Raw genomic sequence first — 18,382 nt, 5'->3', positions numbered from 1 at the left:
TCTCAACAAATTCTCAGATCAGATGGGGTAGGCTCTCCGTCATTACTTACTCCACACATTCTCAGTCGTCATGTAACAGTGTCTGCAGAGTCTGGCTTACTGTTTGCTGTTTTGAATGAAGAGTGCGGGCATGGCAAAGATGCGAACCGTACTTCGGGCGACAAAGATAAACTGAAGTTCAGTTTTATCTTGGCGCTGTAAAGTAGCGCAAAATTATATGGCCAATTTTTATGCTTTGTGCGCGGTTTCGTAACAAACTACACTACCTGTTTTTACAGCAAAGAAATATAAACCCACACTAAAATTCCAAGCTAGGCGACCATTCCTTGTCGGCTTTTACGGTCACTTATTCTGCACATTCGTTGCCACCCTCCATTAACTGGACGCAGTTTTCTTCATTCATAACACGATACGCGTCACGCCGCGGTGGTAGGGGACCCATTTAAACACAGTACACTGACACCCTAACAAGGGAATTATCTGCAGCAAGGTGGCAGCTGTATTATCGACCGTAAGGTAACAAAAGTGGCTGTCATTGCTACTGAAATTCTGAGCTACATTCCACGGCTTACTTTCAGCACTGCTTCCTCCTCAACGCAGCGACTCTATTATTATTTGGCGTTAACTAAATTTGCATTGTAATCGAGCTTCGAGGAATATTCGCACCTGAGAGGAGACAACAGGAGGCACAGAGGGGCTTCATGAATTGTAGTCGTCTGCAGATATAATGGTGACGACTTCAAGAGGGGCACAGGTAGACAGGGGATGTGGCAGGCACTAGAGTGAAGGTAAATGCATATACAGTTTCAGTCGGAAAACCTGAAGAGAAGGCCCCTTGGGAGATACAGCGTAGAACTTAGGATAATATTCAAATGAATGTTATATAAATAGAATTTGAAGGTATGGATTGGATTGATGTGGCGCAGGATACTGTCATGTGGTGGGCTTTTCTGGAGACTGTAATATTCTTCTAGGTTCAACAGAAGATGGAGAATCTTTTGGCGAATTGAGTGACTATCAGTTTCTCTAGAATTATGTTCCATGAAGTTTTACTTTCTAACATTTGCACATTTCAACTTTGCACTTACAATAAAAGAGAGCCGGTATAGCTCGTGCGGAATAGTGACTGGCTACCGGTCGGACGACCAAGGGGTCGGAGATCAAGTCTCGGTGAGAGCAAGAATTTTCACCCTCCACGTCGTCCAAACCTCATATGCAATGGGTACCGGGAGTTCTTTCCCTGGGGGTAAAGCGGCTGGGATGTGAAGCTGACCATTCACCTCCAGCTAGTGCCGAAGTCAAGAAAATATGGATCTACACATCTGCTCCCCCAGATCCCTTCATGGCGTAGTAAAGAATTAGTTAAGCACAGCGACAACTTTAGTTTTTACTTACCCTAAACGATACAATCAATTAAAAAAGATTCTAATTTGAAACATTTGGATTCTTCGCTACTCTGAGAAGATACCCGTATGAATTCGGGAATGAATAAACTACGTCCATATAAGCTATCGGTCATATGGAGAAACCCAACCTAAATATTAACTAAAAAATTTCAGTTTTCGTGGGGTTCACTTGGGAAAATTTAGAATGAAACTGCAGTGGGAAAACATTTTGTGTGTGGATTGAATGCTTTTAATGTATTTCAGACACAGCTCAGCGTAGGGTCAATCGAGGTGACTGTTCGAGTGTGGTTCTGTTAAAGCAGAAACTTAATTTATCAGGTGAGTAACTGTTATATGTTTGAGAAATATTCTGCAACATTTAGAAGATTATTTCAAACAAGAGAAAACACTTGCACTAAGTGAGAAAAAGTAATTATATTTTAAGTCGTGACAAAAAATATGCAGTTGGTCCCGAATCTATTATTTCGCCGCGTCTTTCCATGAATGATGTTTACTTCAGATGAAGTTTAATCGGTGTTAATTCTTCAGTTGTGCTTGGTACTCTGATCGATCTGATATTCGATTTAAAGAAATGTTACAGTTGCTGAGCACCCAGAACGCGTATAATTAACAATTCTCGTCCACCCTCCTTTAAATAGTCTTACAGTAAAGTTCGCGTACCAGCCACCGTGTGTTTGCCGTTGCAGCAGTGGACAGTAACCTCAGTATGGTTTGATGACTTTGGTATTTCAGTTTCTCACAGCTGTGTTGTTGTTGATCTATGTCAGTCTCTTTCTGAGTGGCGTCTATTATTGTCTGAGTGTGTTTTGGTGTGCCGTCTCGAGAATGTCGTAACTTGAATTAGAGCAAAAACGAACATTAAATTTCTTGTTAAACTTGGCAAGAGTGGAAGCGAAACCAGAGAGATGTTAATGAAAGTTTACTGGGATAATGCTGTGAAGAAACCAGCAGTTTACATGTGGGCGACACATTTCTATGAGGGAAGAGAAAGTATCACTGACGAAGAGAGATCAGGACGGCCAGCAACGAGCAGAACTGAAGAAAACATTGCAAAATTTCGTCAAATTGTGCGTGAACATCGTCGTCTGGCTGTCAGGGACACAGTAGTGCAAGAGAACATTGACAGAAAAACAGTTAGGAAAATCTTAAGTAAAGAACTTGACATGAGAAAAGTGTGTGCTAAAATGGTCACAAAGAACCTGCTCATACGGCACTGTGAGGGCGCTTTTAGCTTGTAAACAAATAACTGTGCTGGATCACTCTCCCTATTCACCGGATCTAGACCCCACTGACTTTTTTCTGTTCCCGAAAATAAAGGAAACATTGAAAGGAACGCATTTTAATGACACTGGTGACACCAGGAGTAATAAAATGGAAGCTCTGAATGCGAGTCCATAAAACCAGTTCCAAAACTGTTTTGAAGGGCGGACTAGGCGCTGAGATCGGTGCAAAGCTTCCAAAGGGGAGTACTTTTAAGGCGATAACATTGATATTCAGCAATGAGGTATGTAGCATTTTCACCGCGATGAGATCGCGAACTTTACTGTCAGACCACTTATTCCTACATTTTCACGAAATTTACTGTGGATGATATGTTTGCCACCATACTGAACTTCCACTATTCTGAAAATTTCATGAGATACCACACCATATGACAGTGAAAGACTACATCATATAGCGCTCTTCTTCTGGGGAACATTCTATTAAACGCACAGCCATACAGTGTCACAGAAATATTGCCATTCAAAAGAAAACGAAAACAGCCGAGGTGGAAATGAGGAAATGTTCGTATTGTTTATATCCGCCATCTTTTCAGTTCTGCCAACATTGGTTTTGAGACAAAATAAAATTGCTTTATATTGCCACGTATCCGGAGTTAGCGTGGCTAGTGTTAATGGGCTCTAGGTTTGATGATTGTGTTTATTGGCATTTCTTTACAATTATAGTCAATGATTACAATTGAACTCCTTCTGCACGACGTCTGTCAGGCGAATCCTTTTGCTGACCACTCCAGTACGACTGACTCTTGAGAATGAATTACGTGCCCTTTTATGACCCGGTGCGGACCGCAAACGGAACACTCCATTGAACGGCTGTAATCTGCTTATCTGTTGCCACGGGAATGCGTGATTACAGCAGCAACCGTGATTTAACAAGCCGTTGAACCGCAATGGGCTATTCCGGCTTTCGGGCGTCATGTCACAATATTTGGGCTCTCTCATATAATATTGTTCAGATGGTCCTAAAATTCATGTGGTCCTGAAGCATGGATCATTATGTACGGTACTGTCTGAGGATACGGACGACTGGAGGTTCTGTTGTCTTTTGCAAAATATCCTATCTTTCAGGCCAGTACTCTTCACTAGCAAACTTACTGTTGAGGAGGTATTGTTCTTGCAGCGATCTACGTTTCGTCAGCGTTTCTTTTAGTCTTACAATCACTGGATTCTGACAATACCTTCTTAAACCATGCTTCTGCCATATCATCTGGTTACAATGACCTGAAGAAGGGCTGCTTTTAGTTAACTGTAAATAAACAAATTCTATATGCTGTAATTGAAAATACATATGTGTTATGCTGCGTTTCTTCCTACTTCTTTTTATGCTTTTCATAAATCCATACAATAAGATCATCATGAGAAATTCGAGTCTGCTCATGTGTTCTCATATTTGGTACCCCAAATTCCTGGAAAGATTTTGTTATGAAGTCGATACTGAAAGTTGTGGGGCGAATTTAATTTAATAAGTGCCGATATATATGAAGCCAATTTTACATGAATCCAAAATCAAATTTCATCAGATTTAAAGAAGGGACATAATGCTATTCCAAGTTACTTAGAATATAAAATACTTTTAAATTATATATTATGCCCTGATTCATTGGGGTAAATTCGTGGCAGAGTTCCTGCATGTTAAGTTTGCAGCATTTCAATGGATTTGTCTGGTGTGGGTCCGTCATCTTTCTGCTTTCAGGTGCGTAGGTTTCTTTCTCAGTTTACCGTCCCGCAGAAAGGTTGCTAATCTTACCTCTGAGTTCTATTATTTGCATTTTTTAGCTTACTGGCAGGTACGAGAATGCAAAAATGACGGACATAATAAAAGATGAAAAAGCAAGCATCTATAAAATTCCTAACTACCAAATCCGAGGCGGAAAGAATGGACTACAAACTGAAATCGGCAACAGTGACGGGAGAAATGAGAAAAAACAACAGAAAACAGAGGAAGGTTATATTACAGGTTTAAAATACGGTATTCATAGCCAGTATGACAAACCCTATAAAGTAAAGGGAGGCCAGACTTATGGAACATCGGAGTCGCTTATAACAATATTCAGAAATACGATAGCCACAAACAAACATGCACTGGATGGCAAAGATAAGGGGCTTCCCACGCCGCAATGCCCTGGATTTATTCCGTTCGTAAAAAAAAAAGCCACTGACTAACTTTTTTTTTTACGAGCCTCCCTAACGGTTATAAAGAGCCATGCGGCTCGCGAATCACAGTTTTGCGATGTATTTATAATAAGAGCAATTAAATGGAACAGAAAAACACAATATATTTTACTATAATTTCAGAATAATTTTATGAAGATTCACTAGCAAAATCTTCGAGACTCTTATATGGTAGCAAATGTCAGAAATGCAGACAAGCTTGAATTAGGTGTGTTACTGATGACCAGGGCCCGGATTTTGATGAATTGAAAATATTTAAAAAATGATCTATAAAATGACCGAAAAATCCAGAAAAATTACCTAAAGGAGAAAAGAAAGAACACTTCGCTTCCATGTTATTCACATTTCAGAAAACATTTGAAGAAAAATTCCCTAAATTGGCCAAAAAATAACAAGAAATACCCTTAAAATTCCAAACATTTACCAAAAAATTACCCCTAAAATGAAAAAATGACCTTAAACCTAAAAATGTCAAAAAATGACAAAAATTACCTATAAAATTTACATTTCTGTAACCAGCAGCTCATATCCGAGATTTATATATTTAAGAGCATCGCAGAGGATACAAGGAGAAAAAGATGACATATCATCAAAATCCGGGCCTTGCTGATGACATTACGAAGTTTTAAAAAATGACAGTTACGGATATAAATGATATATACTGTACATAGAACTTAATGTAAAGGGAGATCTATTCTTTCTCTTAAGAACTTCGGAATTACTAAACGTGGCTTGATGTAACTGATTTACACCCGAGAAATGCAACATGGCTTAGATATATCCAAGAATGAAATGAGGCAACAGAAGTGAATGCTCTGTTTAGAGAGGGGAAAAGTATATTTAATTCATATTATGAAACATAACCAAAACATTAAGAAATATAATCGGCAAATTAGCAGAAATATATTAACACTTAATAGCCCGGTGGATACAACATGCACATACTAAAACTGTATTGTGCCCACAGAGTGTATCTGTGTGTTTCATATTGTTCTCACAGTAAACTGCGGCAGTTCTCCTAACAGCATTAATTGATTGGTGTGTGTAAGGGGAAATAATGAGTTTCCTGTGAGGTTCAAACTGAATTCTTATGTATTATCCAGAAGCAATTCAGTTTTTGAAGGGTTAGTGGAAGTGCAAAGACCGTTTAGAAGAGACAGATCCTGTTTAGATAGGGTTTGGCCGCGCCATAGCTCAAGAGGTTAGTCGCTGGCTTCCCACCGCGGCGGCCCTGGTTCGATCCGAAGTCTGGTCAAGTGGGATTTGTGGCGGACAAAGTGGCGCTGGGGAAGGTTTTCTCCGAGTATTTCGGTTTCCCCTGCTAATCTTCATTCCACCAATTGCTCCGCAATCAACCTCACCTACCATCTGGGGCTGGTACAATAGGCCAGAAGTGGCCGCAGTACAGGGACTTAGTCCCACCCCACTAGCAATAAAAAAATAATAATAGGTAGGGAATCATATCTTTGGGCGAAAGAATCTGTTACGTATATTACAGAGATGAAGAAGGACGGGGGGAAGGCGAGTACGGAGAGGCACATTTACATGTTGAAAATCTTCATTCTTCTTGTTTAAAATTAAGAAAAATAATGGTTGGTACAACTGCAACACTATAGACTTGCAACTGGAACCTCGGTCCGCAGATCAGCTTTCCTTACAGGTTTTTCATGAATTTCCTCAGTCTATGTATAAAAAATTTCGGTAAAATAAACGGAAATAAAGATTGACTCGTTCTGAGAATTGAAGGCGTTCCACAGCATCTAAGAAGAGCAATCCAAAATACGTTTGTAGAAACAAATATAACGTTTTCCCTGTGCTTAATTAATTAAACACTACGCCATGAAGATGTATGGGGGAGTAGATGTACGAGTATAGATCCACATATTCTTGACCTCGGCATTATTTGGAGGTGAGTGATGTGCTTGATGGCTCTGTCGCTTTACCCCGGGGGAAGAACCCTAGGTACTTATTCGATAGAACGCCAGGTGGGCTCCAAAATCGGTCTGGACCGGAAAACGTGGAGAGAAGAAGAACCTGTTTAGTGCCGGGACTCGAACTCGGACCCCTAGGCCGTCCAGCCCGTAGCCAGTCACTAACGGACTGCGTTATCCGGGCTCTTGTCGAAACAGATAATGTAACTGATAGTAGAAAGAGAAAGAAATGACGACCAAGTGAGAGAGGGATGTTCAAAATTTTCTGCCGTTGTGAAGCTTTATTTTGACTGTTGGTTTTGTCAGTAAAGAATGGTCACTTAAAATTAGAATTTTTGATGTTAGGCTTGTTTTCAAGTGATTTGTCTATTCTGACAGCTTCTGAAGATTATCGAAAAAGATTCCTACATCAATCACGTGGAACTCCATCAGTGTATAACAAGAAAATTTCGATTGAAACAAAGGCGTTGGCGTTTAAAGGAATAAATTAGAAAGAGCAGCAATTGTGATAGAAAATATTACTATGAAACAGGCTAGGGGTTCTAACTTAAATTGACGAGTTATATCTTCTGATTTTGGGGCTGTATTCACCCTGAATTCTTGTTTTGATTATTATTCGACCCTGAAAATTTAGGCAATATTTTCCTCCTAAACGTCGGTTGATTTTCAAAAGGCTATCGGCGTTATATCCCAGAAGATGGAACTCACAGTAACCACAGCTGCGGGAACCTCGAATCCTACTTAAATTAAATTTATTGTCAAAGAACTATGAGAGAAATCTGGAATTAAAACCAAGCTACTCGAACGTACATTTAACAGCACCTGTGAGGAAATTAAACTAACATTGATCATGAAGCGAAAAAAAAAATGATCAAATTTTACAAAGGTATAGAACTGCCATCTCTCCTTTACGCCAGTGACTCTAATTCAAGAAGTGGATGGGTTTCTCCAGACTAGCAGCGGCCTGACATAGAACAGGAAAGAAAATAAACGCAGTATAACACAAACACACAATTTGACATTACTTACTTACGGAGTTGAGCCCTTCTTGAGAAGCTGCCAATTCTGCAGCTACTCAAGAATTTCCCAGCATTTTATGGGACCCGAAATTTCATTACCGTGTTCATAAGTCCCTCCACTGGTCTCTATCCTGAGCCAGACCAGTCCAATCGATACCATCCCATCCTATCTCTCTAAGATCCATTTTAATATTGTTCACCCACCTACGTCTTGGTCTTCGGCCTTTTTCCCTCTGGCACTGCCACCAATATCCTATACGTATTCCTCTTCTCCCCATTCGTGGTATATGCCCTGACCCTCTCATTCTCCTTGACTTGATCATTCTAATTATACTTGGAGAAGAATAAAAATATGAAGCTCCTCATTATGTAGTTTTCCACAATTTAACACAAGAAATAAAATAATACTAATAAAATTATTTGTAACTTGTGATAGGAACGTCATCAGAACGAATTCCAAGGAGAATTCTGGGCTAAAGCCTCAATAAATTAGAGGACAGCGAAAGTCTCTGAAGGGATGAAAAGGTGAATTAGTAAAAACAGGATCTGAACAGGCCAATACGCCTAAACCTTGTAGAAGGCAACAACTACAACAATTACAATTACAATAACGATGGTTTAATATGTCCGTATTGTTTATTTAGTTCATTATTAAGTTTGCATACAGGTATTTATTTATATATATATTTACTTCCAGATGAATTTCTTTAGCACAGACTAAATGCGTGTTTACTTTACCCCGAAAGGAAACACGGGGCTGTGCAATAGGTGGAGGCAGTACCCACCTCAGCATGTAGAGAATCTCTCCGTCAGGGTTGATGCGCACAAGGACGTTAGGTACGGTGACGTACTGGAATTCGGCGTGCTTCGCGTTAGGGAAGTACACTTCCGGTTTCCATATGGCCTTCACCAGGTTCGGGTCGTTCAGGTCCAAAGCTTCAGTAATCTCCGCATGTTTCAGCCTCTCGTCCTGCCACTTCTGTCGCAGGTACAAATCGACTTCGTAGTCCTGCAACAAAACATTCGGTCATACTCGGTTGCCTGGTTTCGTGTAACTGGACGGAAACTACACATGCCGGTATAGACGTTTTGTTTCTGTGTGGTTACAATTAGCAGGCATGGACTGTTTCTTTGTCTGCTCCTCTTAGACCTTTACGGTGTCGAGGTAAGTAAGTNTGCGGATTTCTTATATTTTTCCTTCTACCCTGAAGATGGAGGCGATACGTTCCTCCGAAACGTCGGTTAACACCACATATACACGGTGCCAAATCCCAGAAGACTGCTTTCTTCAAGTAAGTTTTATGTTCTCTTAATCTAGGACAGTCGGTAGGACTCTTTGGGCGGGGGATCGGCCTGTCGCAAGGCCTCTACTAACACAAACATCCATGCCTTGAGTTGGATTCGAACCCGCTATCCCAGCGTCCGAGCGAGCGAAGACTGTTCATGCCTTAGACCGCGCGACCACTGTGATCACTGTGACCGGCTACGGACTATTACATGGTACAAATAAGGTTGGTAATGGCCCTTAGCAAAGAAAAAGTCAGGTGGTGTGTGTTAAAGCAATCGGAGTCAACCCGTTTCTAATACCCACTCTATCCGCTTTCTCAGAAATATAAGGCTAACCTGTTTAGCGACGAATATTGTTTCAGGGGGTTGTTTCGTTTTGCTGAAGTTTTACATCCAAATTGTGTGTTCAGGTATATATCAGAACCAACGCAGATAGAATGGAGTTACCAGTGCAGCGGGAAAGAACTTCATTGGAAATTCTTTCCAGCCAGGACTTCTGCTACGTTAGTGGGCCCGGCTTGAAGGGACAGATTCATTTTCCATATTCTCAAGAATAGTAAGATAATATGAAAGTACAGTATGGCCACACCTGTCTATAAACACGAGGTCGAAATGCAGTATTGAAAATACTACTTGTATTTATGCTAGAGTCTACCCTATGCAAAGCTACTTACAATATTTGTTGAACATATATTACTCGCATTGTTCAGTTAGCGTACAAAATTGATACCTATAATTTGGAGCTCCTTTGGTCGATTCTATTCTTTCGCAGTTTGCCTTCTTTCGAATTTAATATTTCGGAAAAAAAGAAAAATTAATTTGCCTGATATAATATTAAACAGAATCTGACTCCAATAAAATGGAAATAAAAAGTTGTGTGTTGTGGTTTGTGTGACTTGTTAAACAACCTGCGAAGAAACTGCATATACGACCAAATTTAACTGGCATATATATTTACTTAATCGCTGGAAAATCGTAAACACTCTTACGTAACAGCCTGAATAAGGCCGTTACACTTCAAGACCATTAAATTCTTCACTACGGAATATCTTATCGCAAGTAAATATAACGCGACAAAATAGTTATAACATGAAGGGCACTAACTTCCGGGATATAACGCCGTGTAAAAGGTAAAGTTCTCCCTGTGCTTAACTACTTAAGCACTATGCTATGAAGGCGTAGAGGGAGTGGATGTATAGATCCACATTTTCTTGACCTCGACATTACGTGGAAGTGAGTGTTCAGCTTCACACCTCGGCCGCTTTACCTCCGGAGAAAGAGCCCACGGTACCCATTGTACAGGAAGCCGGGTGGGCCCCAGAACCGGTCTGGACGAAGTGGAGAAGAGAAAATTCTTGGCCTTACAGGGACACGAACTCTCGTCCAGCCTGTAGTCAGTCCCTATACTGACTGACCGTTGAAGTCAACTGACTTCTCGGAGGAACACATTGCCTCCATCTTGCCACCGGATTTCACCCTGGCATCTTGCTCGGCTTATTCGACTGTGAAGATGGAGGAGATATATTCATCCGAAACGACAGTTGGCTTTTAACAGAATTCATGGCGTTATATCCCAGAAAATAGTACCCTTTACAACTACCGCCATGAGCACCTAAAATCCTACGTAGTTAAAGACTGGCGCAATATGTGGTCCCATATATTTTGATATATCCCACTAAACTGAAAAACAAAAATAAAAATAATTATGAAGTTCAGTAAAAACCGCACTACTAAATCATTATAAACCGTGAGTTTGTGTGGTCTGTGTGTGATTGTGATGTGACAGGTCACATCTGAATGTAGCGCTTCAGATGAGAAAAAAAAACACTTCTGCAATCATAAATTTGCCAAAAAAAAATAGCAAATATATTTTCATTTTAAACTTAAATAAATTTATATCCTGAATGTTTTTCGAGGAAGATTTTGTTACAAGAATATTTTGTGCACAGGACGTTAATGCTACTCACATGAAGGCCCCACACTGTGATATTTGGACTGAAAGTCTGTATTTTACTACCTACGAGTATAAAAAACCTAACATGAATTATTTTAAACTTCTGTTCATATTACTTGAAGAAAACTATGAAAATTACGTAGATTTCGTTATAATTTGTTTATCCACCATCAAACTCCGTTGCCTCTAGTCCGCAAGCGAACTATACCGACCGAGCGACCGCCGCTTGTCAGCGAAGTTAGTGCCAACTTTTGCGTATAGTGTGTGTCGCGTGGTCAGCGCAACGTATCCCCACGGTCATTAATCTCGGTTTTCTAGACCGGAGACACTATTTCCTTGAAATAGCTCCTCAATTATCCTTGCGAGGCTGAGTGGATCCCATTCCAGACCCACTACTTCTCAGAAAACCTGGTAGCGCCTAGAATCGAACCCGGATATCGGGATTTGTAGCCAGAAAATCTGACCACTAGACCACAGAGGCGGTCGTTCAACAACCACCTGTAATTTTTATTCATATACCTGTGACTTGCCTTATGGTCATGTATCTATGCAAGCTAATACAATTTCTGGTTGTTTTCTTCGAATGGTAGGACAGGAAAATCTGTTTTAACCCTGTAAATTTCTTGAAATTCCATAGCTGTTAAGGAGATCTTAACAGATCCTGTTACGGATAATGCTGGACTTGGTCTAAAGGACAGAAGCTCTGAGGCAGTATGCATATACGGTAGCGGAAAGACTGAACAGAAATAGATCCGTAAATTGTGTAATCACCTATTCGTAATTTACGTTAGCTTTTGATGGAACCGATACTAGAAGAGAAGTACGCATTATAGCCCTTGAGTCGACTCAGCCTCTAACACAAATGTGTACCAGGAATCTTCCTGCAGGTAAAGGGCGGCCGGCTCGTAAGGCTGACAACCTCACAGTCAGCTCTGAGCGGTTTGCCGAAAAAATGTGGGAGCTTCGACGCCTCACGACCTTATGGGCCTCTACGGCCTGTTACAGGGATAGCTTTACCTTGAAGAAGAACACAGAAAACCGTTTATTACGTACGTAAACAGATCATCAAAAATTCATGACCTCTAGTACTTGTTTGAAAGTACGTGTATATGTTACTTTATGTATCAGAATTTTTGTGAAACTTGTTTAAACGGATTAAGGAAAGAGATAAAACTGAATTAAATTTTCTTTGCAGTATATCTAATGTTTATAAATTTAGCCTGTTTATTCAGACAACAAGTCAAGTAAATGATCCTGAAAGTGTTATACTTCTACTCATGTTACTGACGTTGCAACAGGTCACCAGGAAGGTGAGGCCTGATCGTTGTTCGCGAAAATAAAGATGGTCTGTTTCAAATACGAAGCGAGCGAAGTCCCTTAGACACGTCATTCAAAGTCTTCCTATTTTTGTTTCAGCCTTGCTTATCTATCTCTTATAATCAGGGCCCGGATTTTGATGACCTGAATATATTTAAAAATGACCTATAAAATGACCAAAAAATCCAGAAAAATGACCTTCACTTCCATGTTATTCACATTTCAGAAAATATATGAAGAAAAATTCCCTAAAATGGCCAAAAATTACGAGAAATACCCTTAAAAGTCCAAAAATTTACCAAAAAATTAACCCCAAAATGAAAAAAATGACCTTAAACCTAAAAATGTAAAAAAAAAAAATACCTATAAAATTTACATTTCCGTAACCAGCAGCTCATATCCGAGATTTATATATTTAAGAGCATCGCATAGGATACAATGGAAAAAAAGGTGACATGTCATCAAAATCCGGGCCATGCTTATAATTAATGCAGGAATTTAAACAGCTTGACCTTCACTCCACGGCACCCTCCCCCAATTTTGTTCCCATTCACGTTTTATTTATTGAGGCAACTAAATCCAATCGGACACAAAGGACTGTCGGTCTGATACATTAAAATCAGTTACTTGCTCATAAAGCAGCAGCAGTATGTCCCGTACGCTGAAACAATCTCTGATCGTTTGTACGATTTTCACACGTGGTTGCGGTTATACTGGGATACGAATTTAAATATTTTCATTAAGACTCCAATAATATTCTATTTATGGCTCTCACGAACTGCAAATTTTGTGATCTTTTTCGGTCATAGTTATCTCTCATAGTAGAAGGTAAGATTGTCCCTGGCACCAGTTGGAGGTGAGTGGTCAGCTTCACGCCTCGACCGCTTTTCTTTGCGGAAAGAACCCAAGATACTCTTTGTAAGAGGCCGGATTGGCCTCAGGATATATCTGGACGCTGTCGAGAAGAGAAAAATTTTGCCCCTACCACGAATCAAATTTCTGTCTCTCTGCAATCCAGCCTGTAGCCAATCATTATACCGGCTCTCATAGCACACAATTTAATAAAGACACAAGATGAATTATTTTCCTTTATTAAATAATTTTAACCTCCATATCCTGATCGTCTTTGAGAGCAGGATGTTGAGGAGAATATTTGGATCGAAGAGAGATGAAGTGACAGGAGGTTGAAGAAAACTGCACAGTGAGGAGCTTCATAACTCGTACTCTTGTCCAAGTATAATTAGAATGATCAAGTCAAGGAGGATGAGGTGGGCAGGTCATGTAGCACGAATGGGGGAGACGAGGAATGCGCATAGGATATTGGTGGGAAAGCCAGAAGGAAAGAGACCACAGGGAAGACAAAGGCGTAGGTGGGTGGACAATATTAGAATGGATCTTAGAGAGATAGGATGGGATGGNNNNGGTATGGATTGGATAGATCTGGCTCAGAATAGGGACCAGTGGAGGGCTCTTGTGAACACGGTGATGAACCTTCGGGTTCCATAAAATGCTGGGAAATTCTTGAGTAGCTGTAGAATTGGCGGCTCCTCAGGAAGGGCTCAGCTCCATGAGTAAGTAAGTAAATGCTTCAGAAGTGAATCCAAAGGAGGGGTGAAATTTATGAGAGCGTGCTGGCAAAATAAGCTTGTCGCAAACGACAATATGAATGGCAGATTCACGGAATAAAAGTTTTAACTGAAATTCGTAGATATATACCGAAGTGCTCGGAGAAAATATTTTACTGAGTTAATTTGTCTAAATTCCACAGAATGTGCGGTTGCTCTGGAAAAGTTTCCGGGACTCCACACCCAAATACCGATGGTTAACCGTTTAAATTATGATTGTTTTCGATTCCAGTAAAGAGACATAAGGCTCGGATGATTATAAGGCCCATATTTTCTGTTATATTTAAAAAGTTTGTCAGAAATAAATAAAGAAATGAACTTGTTCTATAATTTCGTCATTTATTAATACCTTGAACCTATAAAATGAGGTCCAAAATAGTAATAAATGAGGAAGTAATTGAACAAAGTTTCAGATTTTAAATACTTGGGATGCGAAATATCAACACTAAATGCTCAAGAAAATATAAATAACAGACTTAAGAAATCCGACATATATGTAGAAAAACAAAACAGGAATTTGGGACACAAAACAAGGAAAAACAAGGAGTTACAATTCTATAAGACCATGGCCCTGCAGTGTCTGATGTTAACACGAACTCTTAGAGGAATGGATGAAAGGCGACTGGAAGCAGCAGATGTGCAGCAGGTTATTGCATGGGATAAGAAAAGCAGCGACGGATTAAGGCCACCAATACTAACGACTAAGCTGGATAAACAAATACACGAAAGGAAGAAAAATTGGCTGGAACATCTACAGGAGATTCTATCAGAAGGAGCTCCCAAATAACTTTTATGTTATCAACCGACAGGAAGACGTGACCCAGGAAGGCGCTGAAGATCGATAGATAGCATGGGACGTGCTAAGAATCTCAACACTTGCAATTGTTATTATTTTAATCTTAACTCCTAAATGATATGTTTCATGTTTGTTATTACTCGTAATTTGTGTTGTTTCGTACTTTGTTTACGTTTCTTTCCCTTCCTTCGCTCGAGTTCAATTCGTAATTGGTCCTTGGGTTATTGGTTTAGCACGCAAATATATAAGAATTCAATTGCGTTATTAAGTAAAGTAATTAAAGAGAGAAAATGAATAAACTTGTAATTGATATAAATGAATGAAACAAACACTGAAACAATCAAACAAAGAAACAAACGAATGGAAGGGGGAAAGAACGTGAACATGTTGCTTCATCTTTACTTGTTCGTTAATTAATAACACGACGTAGAGATGTAATCTCCTCTTACATTTGCGAAGCAATTATCGCTGTATCTATTTCAAAAGCTCAAATATACATGTAGATGATCTGACTTTCATTACGAGAAAACTAACATGATTTAACACTTGATTTCTTTACCAGCAAAGAAGAATAGAAGAGGATCAATATTATGCTTTGCCCCTGAACCCAGCGTTAGGGTCAATGACATTTTTCCTTCATATTCAAGAGGTCTACGATTCAAATCTCGCCCCAGAGCCTGGCTATCTTCGGGGTTCTCGTGATTTTTCTCAGTCCTTCCATGGAAATTATAAGAGAAATCCTCAAACTAGGCCACGATCCCTTCCTTTCGTGTATTTTCCAATCAGTTACTCGCTAATCATTCTGTTTCATAACTTGACGCTACGTAAACTGAGCTACTAACAGCTTAGTTCAATAAGGCAAGAGTTAAGAAAAAATAGAAACTACACTTCTTCTTGGAACATACGTCAATGCAGGTTATTTGGAGGAAAGTGGCGATTGTCATATGGTTCAGAGAGTTAGGTCTACTTGTAAACCTCTATTCCTTATTGAAAAGAATAAAAGGAATTTTATGACATTACCTTGCTCTCTGTCTGTCTATCCATCTGTGTTCTCAAACTGTCAATGAACACTCCATATTTCTTGAGGTTTATAAATTTTGTGAGATCTCCTCGTATCTTTGTGTAAATATTTCACACCTTCAATTGGAGGTCGATATACAGGGCCGAACAAAATAACGGAAACACTACAGATACTGTACACATTTCTTTATAAGTATGGTGCTGGATCACATTTTGCCTTCAATAATGTCTCAAGTCCTTCTTGGAATGGACTCGCATAAATCTCGAAAGGTCTGTAACGGAATTTTATACCATTCTTCTTGAAGACATCTTCAATTTGCTTTAGAGATGTTAGAAGTGGGAATCTGTTCCTTAATCTCGTCTCCAAAACGGATCATAGTGGTTAGTGATGTTCAAATCTGGTGATTGTGTTGACCAGGGAAGATGATACAGTTCATTTTCACGCTCTTCAAACCATGACTGAACAGTTCCAGCAGTGTGAACTGGGGCATTGTCGTCTTGGAAAATTGCATCTTTGTTCGGAAATAACATCTCGATCATGGGACGCACCTGATTACCCAGCTGTCAACGTACTCCCATGCAGTAATTCGGCCATGAAGCATAATAATGGGACCAACAGGATACTGTTTGATATTGCTGCCGAAACCATCGCAGAACCTCACATGTGTTTCACTATTGGAACCAGGCCTTCAGGATTGTAGGCTTCCTTGTGTGTTCTCTAAAGGTAAACTCTTCCTGATATAAGGAACAGCGTAAAGGACGAATCCTCTGACCACATCACGCATGAGTTTCCAGTTGCCTGACGTCCTGGCTTCATGGTCGTGAAACCAACGTTTACGTAACGGAGCAATACTTTCAGCAATAAAAGGTTTAGCAATTGTAGCCCAACCGTGGATATTGGGTTTTGTGAAGCTCCGTCGGACAGTTTTATGGAAACTGGGTCTGCAAGATGAATATTTAGTGCTGCTGTCCTGTCACCTGTGCCTCAGAGGTTCTGTGGTTTTTCGAAGCAATCCTTCTCAATGTAGACGATCTCTTTCTGTCAATATTGATTTTCGCTCCCTGTTCTTCACTGATGTTGTATTCTCATGTTTCGTGCAAGACGACATATCCTTAGGAACTGTCGCTCTCGATTCACCTAATAATGTGGCACTTTTTATCATAGCTATTCCAGCTAAACGCGCACCAACCATCTGTCCTCTTTCAAAATCTGTCAAGTCTGCCATTTTCCCATTTACACGAGAACTACAGAGTGTAAACCAACGGAAGAGCATTCAGTGTTGCCTACTGAGGCTATTTCATTGTAGCCAACACAAATTATGTTACTTGATTTATCAATGTTTCCATTATGGTTTCCACCTACTGTACGTTCACACTAATACATTCGATATGTATTGACATAATAAAAAAGGCAAAAGGTAACGCTATCCCTGTAACAGGCCGTGGAGGCCCATACAGTCGTGAGACGTCGAGGTTCCCACATTCTTTTGACAATCGGCTCACAGATGGCGGTGAAGTTGTCAGCATTACGCGTCGGCCACCCTTTACCCCGTGAAGATTCCTGGGGCTCATTTCAGTTAGAGGCTGAGTCAACCCCAGGACCAATGCGGCTGGGAGGATTAGATAAATTAAAAAATTCAATGATTTCATCGGGACTTGAACCCGCGACCTTCCGGCTTGTAGCATAGTGCTTCTATTAACTACACTACCGCTTGCCCCTCATTCACATAACAAGGGACGTTGAATTGAAATTAATTTTGGTCACTGTGTTTACAAAACGAATCGCTCTTCTGTATACGATATACTGTAGATATCACATATCGAAAGTCAGCTGGGATTTTTCACACAGTAATTGGAAGTGTTTAGCCCTATGGTTAATGCCATTCTCTGGCTTTTCACGATGCTAACGAGTCTCCACTGCACAAACTTGTGTTCCCTGGTTCCATCTCATATGAGACTGAGCTCGGTTTTCCATCAACTTTGCTGTCATATAGCCATGCGCAATCCCAGTTGGGGCCACGGAAAATCGAAAAGTTAAAAACAAGTAGCATGGTGTATTAGATCTTGATTTTTCACGGCAATTAATATTATTTGATGCGTAGGATTTAAGGTTTTCACAGCGGTGTATGAAGAGTTGTTTCTTGCAGTTGGCAAGCACAGCTCTCGGCTCTGTTGTCAACCTTCTTTCAAGTTGATTTGTTGCGCGATTTATTCTTCGACACTGAAGATGGAGGCGATATGTTCTTCCGAAACATCATTTGTCTTTCAACAGGATACACGGAATTGTATCCCAGAAGACGGAAGTGTACAAGATTATGACTCTGTTTTCTGGATAGCAATACTATATTATGTTAATTGGGTCCCATATCTATTTGACTTCTACAGTGGCGTTGGAGGTAGAATGTTCCTCCGAAACCTTGGTAATCAGTATTAGGCTGGGCTGTGTCAAAATCCAGAGTGACACAGTTTAGATTGTAAGCTAATTTAGAAAGGTTTTTTTTAGAGGATTCAGTATTATTATTATTATTATTATTATTATTATTATTATTGGAGGGGGTGGGTTTCCCCATGCACC

General features: G+C 40.0%; 1 protein-coding gene across 1 annotated transcript in view; it reads right to left on the bottom strand.

Annotated features, from left to right (window-relative positions):
- LOC111874777 (glycine receptor subunit alpha-3) overlaps positions 1-18,382 on the bottom strand; it is a 307,329-nt gene that overhangs the window by 25,684 nt on the left and 263,263 nt on the right. Inside the window, exon 4 of the mRNA XM_023870560.2 lies at positions 8,594-8,817. Within this exon, the coding sequence (XP_023726328.2) occupies positions 8,594-8,817 (224 nt within the window). The remainder of the gene's footprint in view (positions 1-8,593; positions 8,818-18,382) is intronic.

This window comes from Cryptotermes secundus, unplaced genomic scaffold, assembly GCF_002891405.2.
Source record: "Cryptotermes secundus unplaced genomic scaffold, Csec_1.0 scaffold212, whole genome shotgun sequence".
Taxonomy (NCBI): Eukaryota; Metazoa; Arthropoda; class Insecta; order Blattodea; family Kalotermitidae; genus Cryptotermes; species Cryptotermes secundus.
The sequence above is the reverse complement of the archived record's forward strand: the minus strand, read 5'-3'. Positions and strand labels throughout refer to the sequence as shown.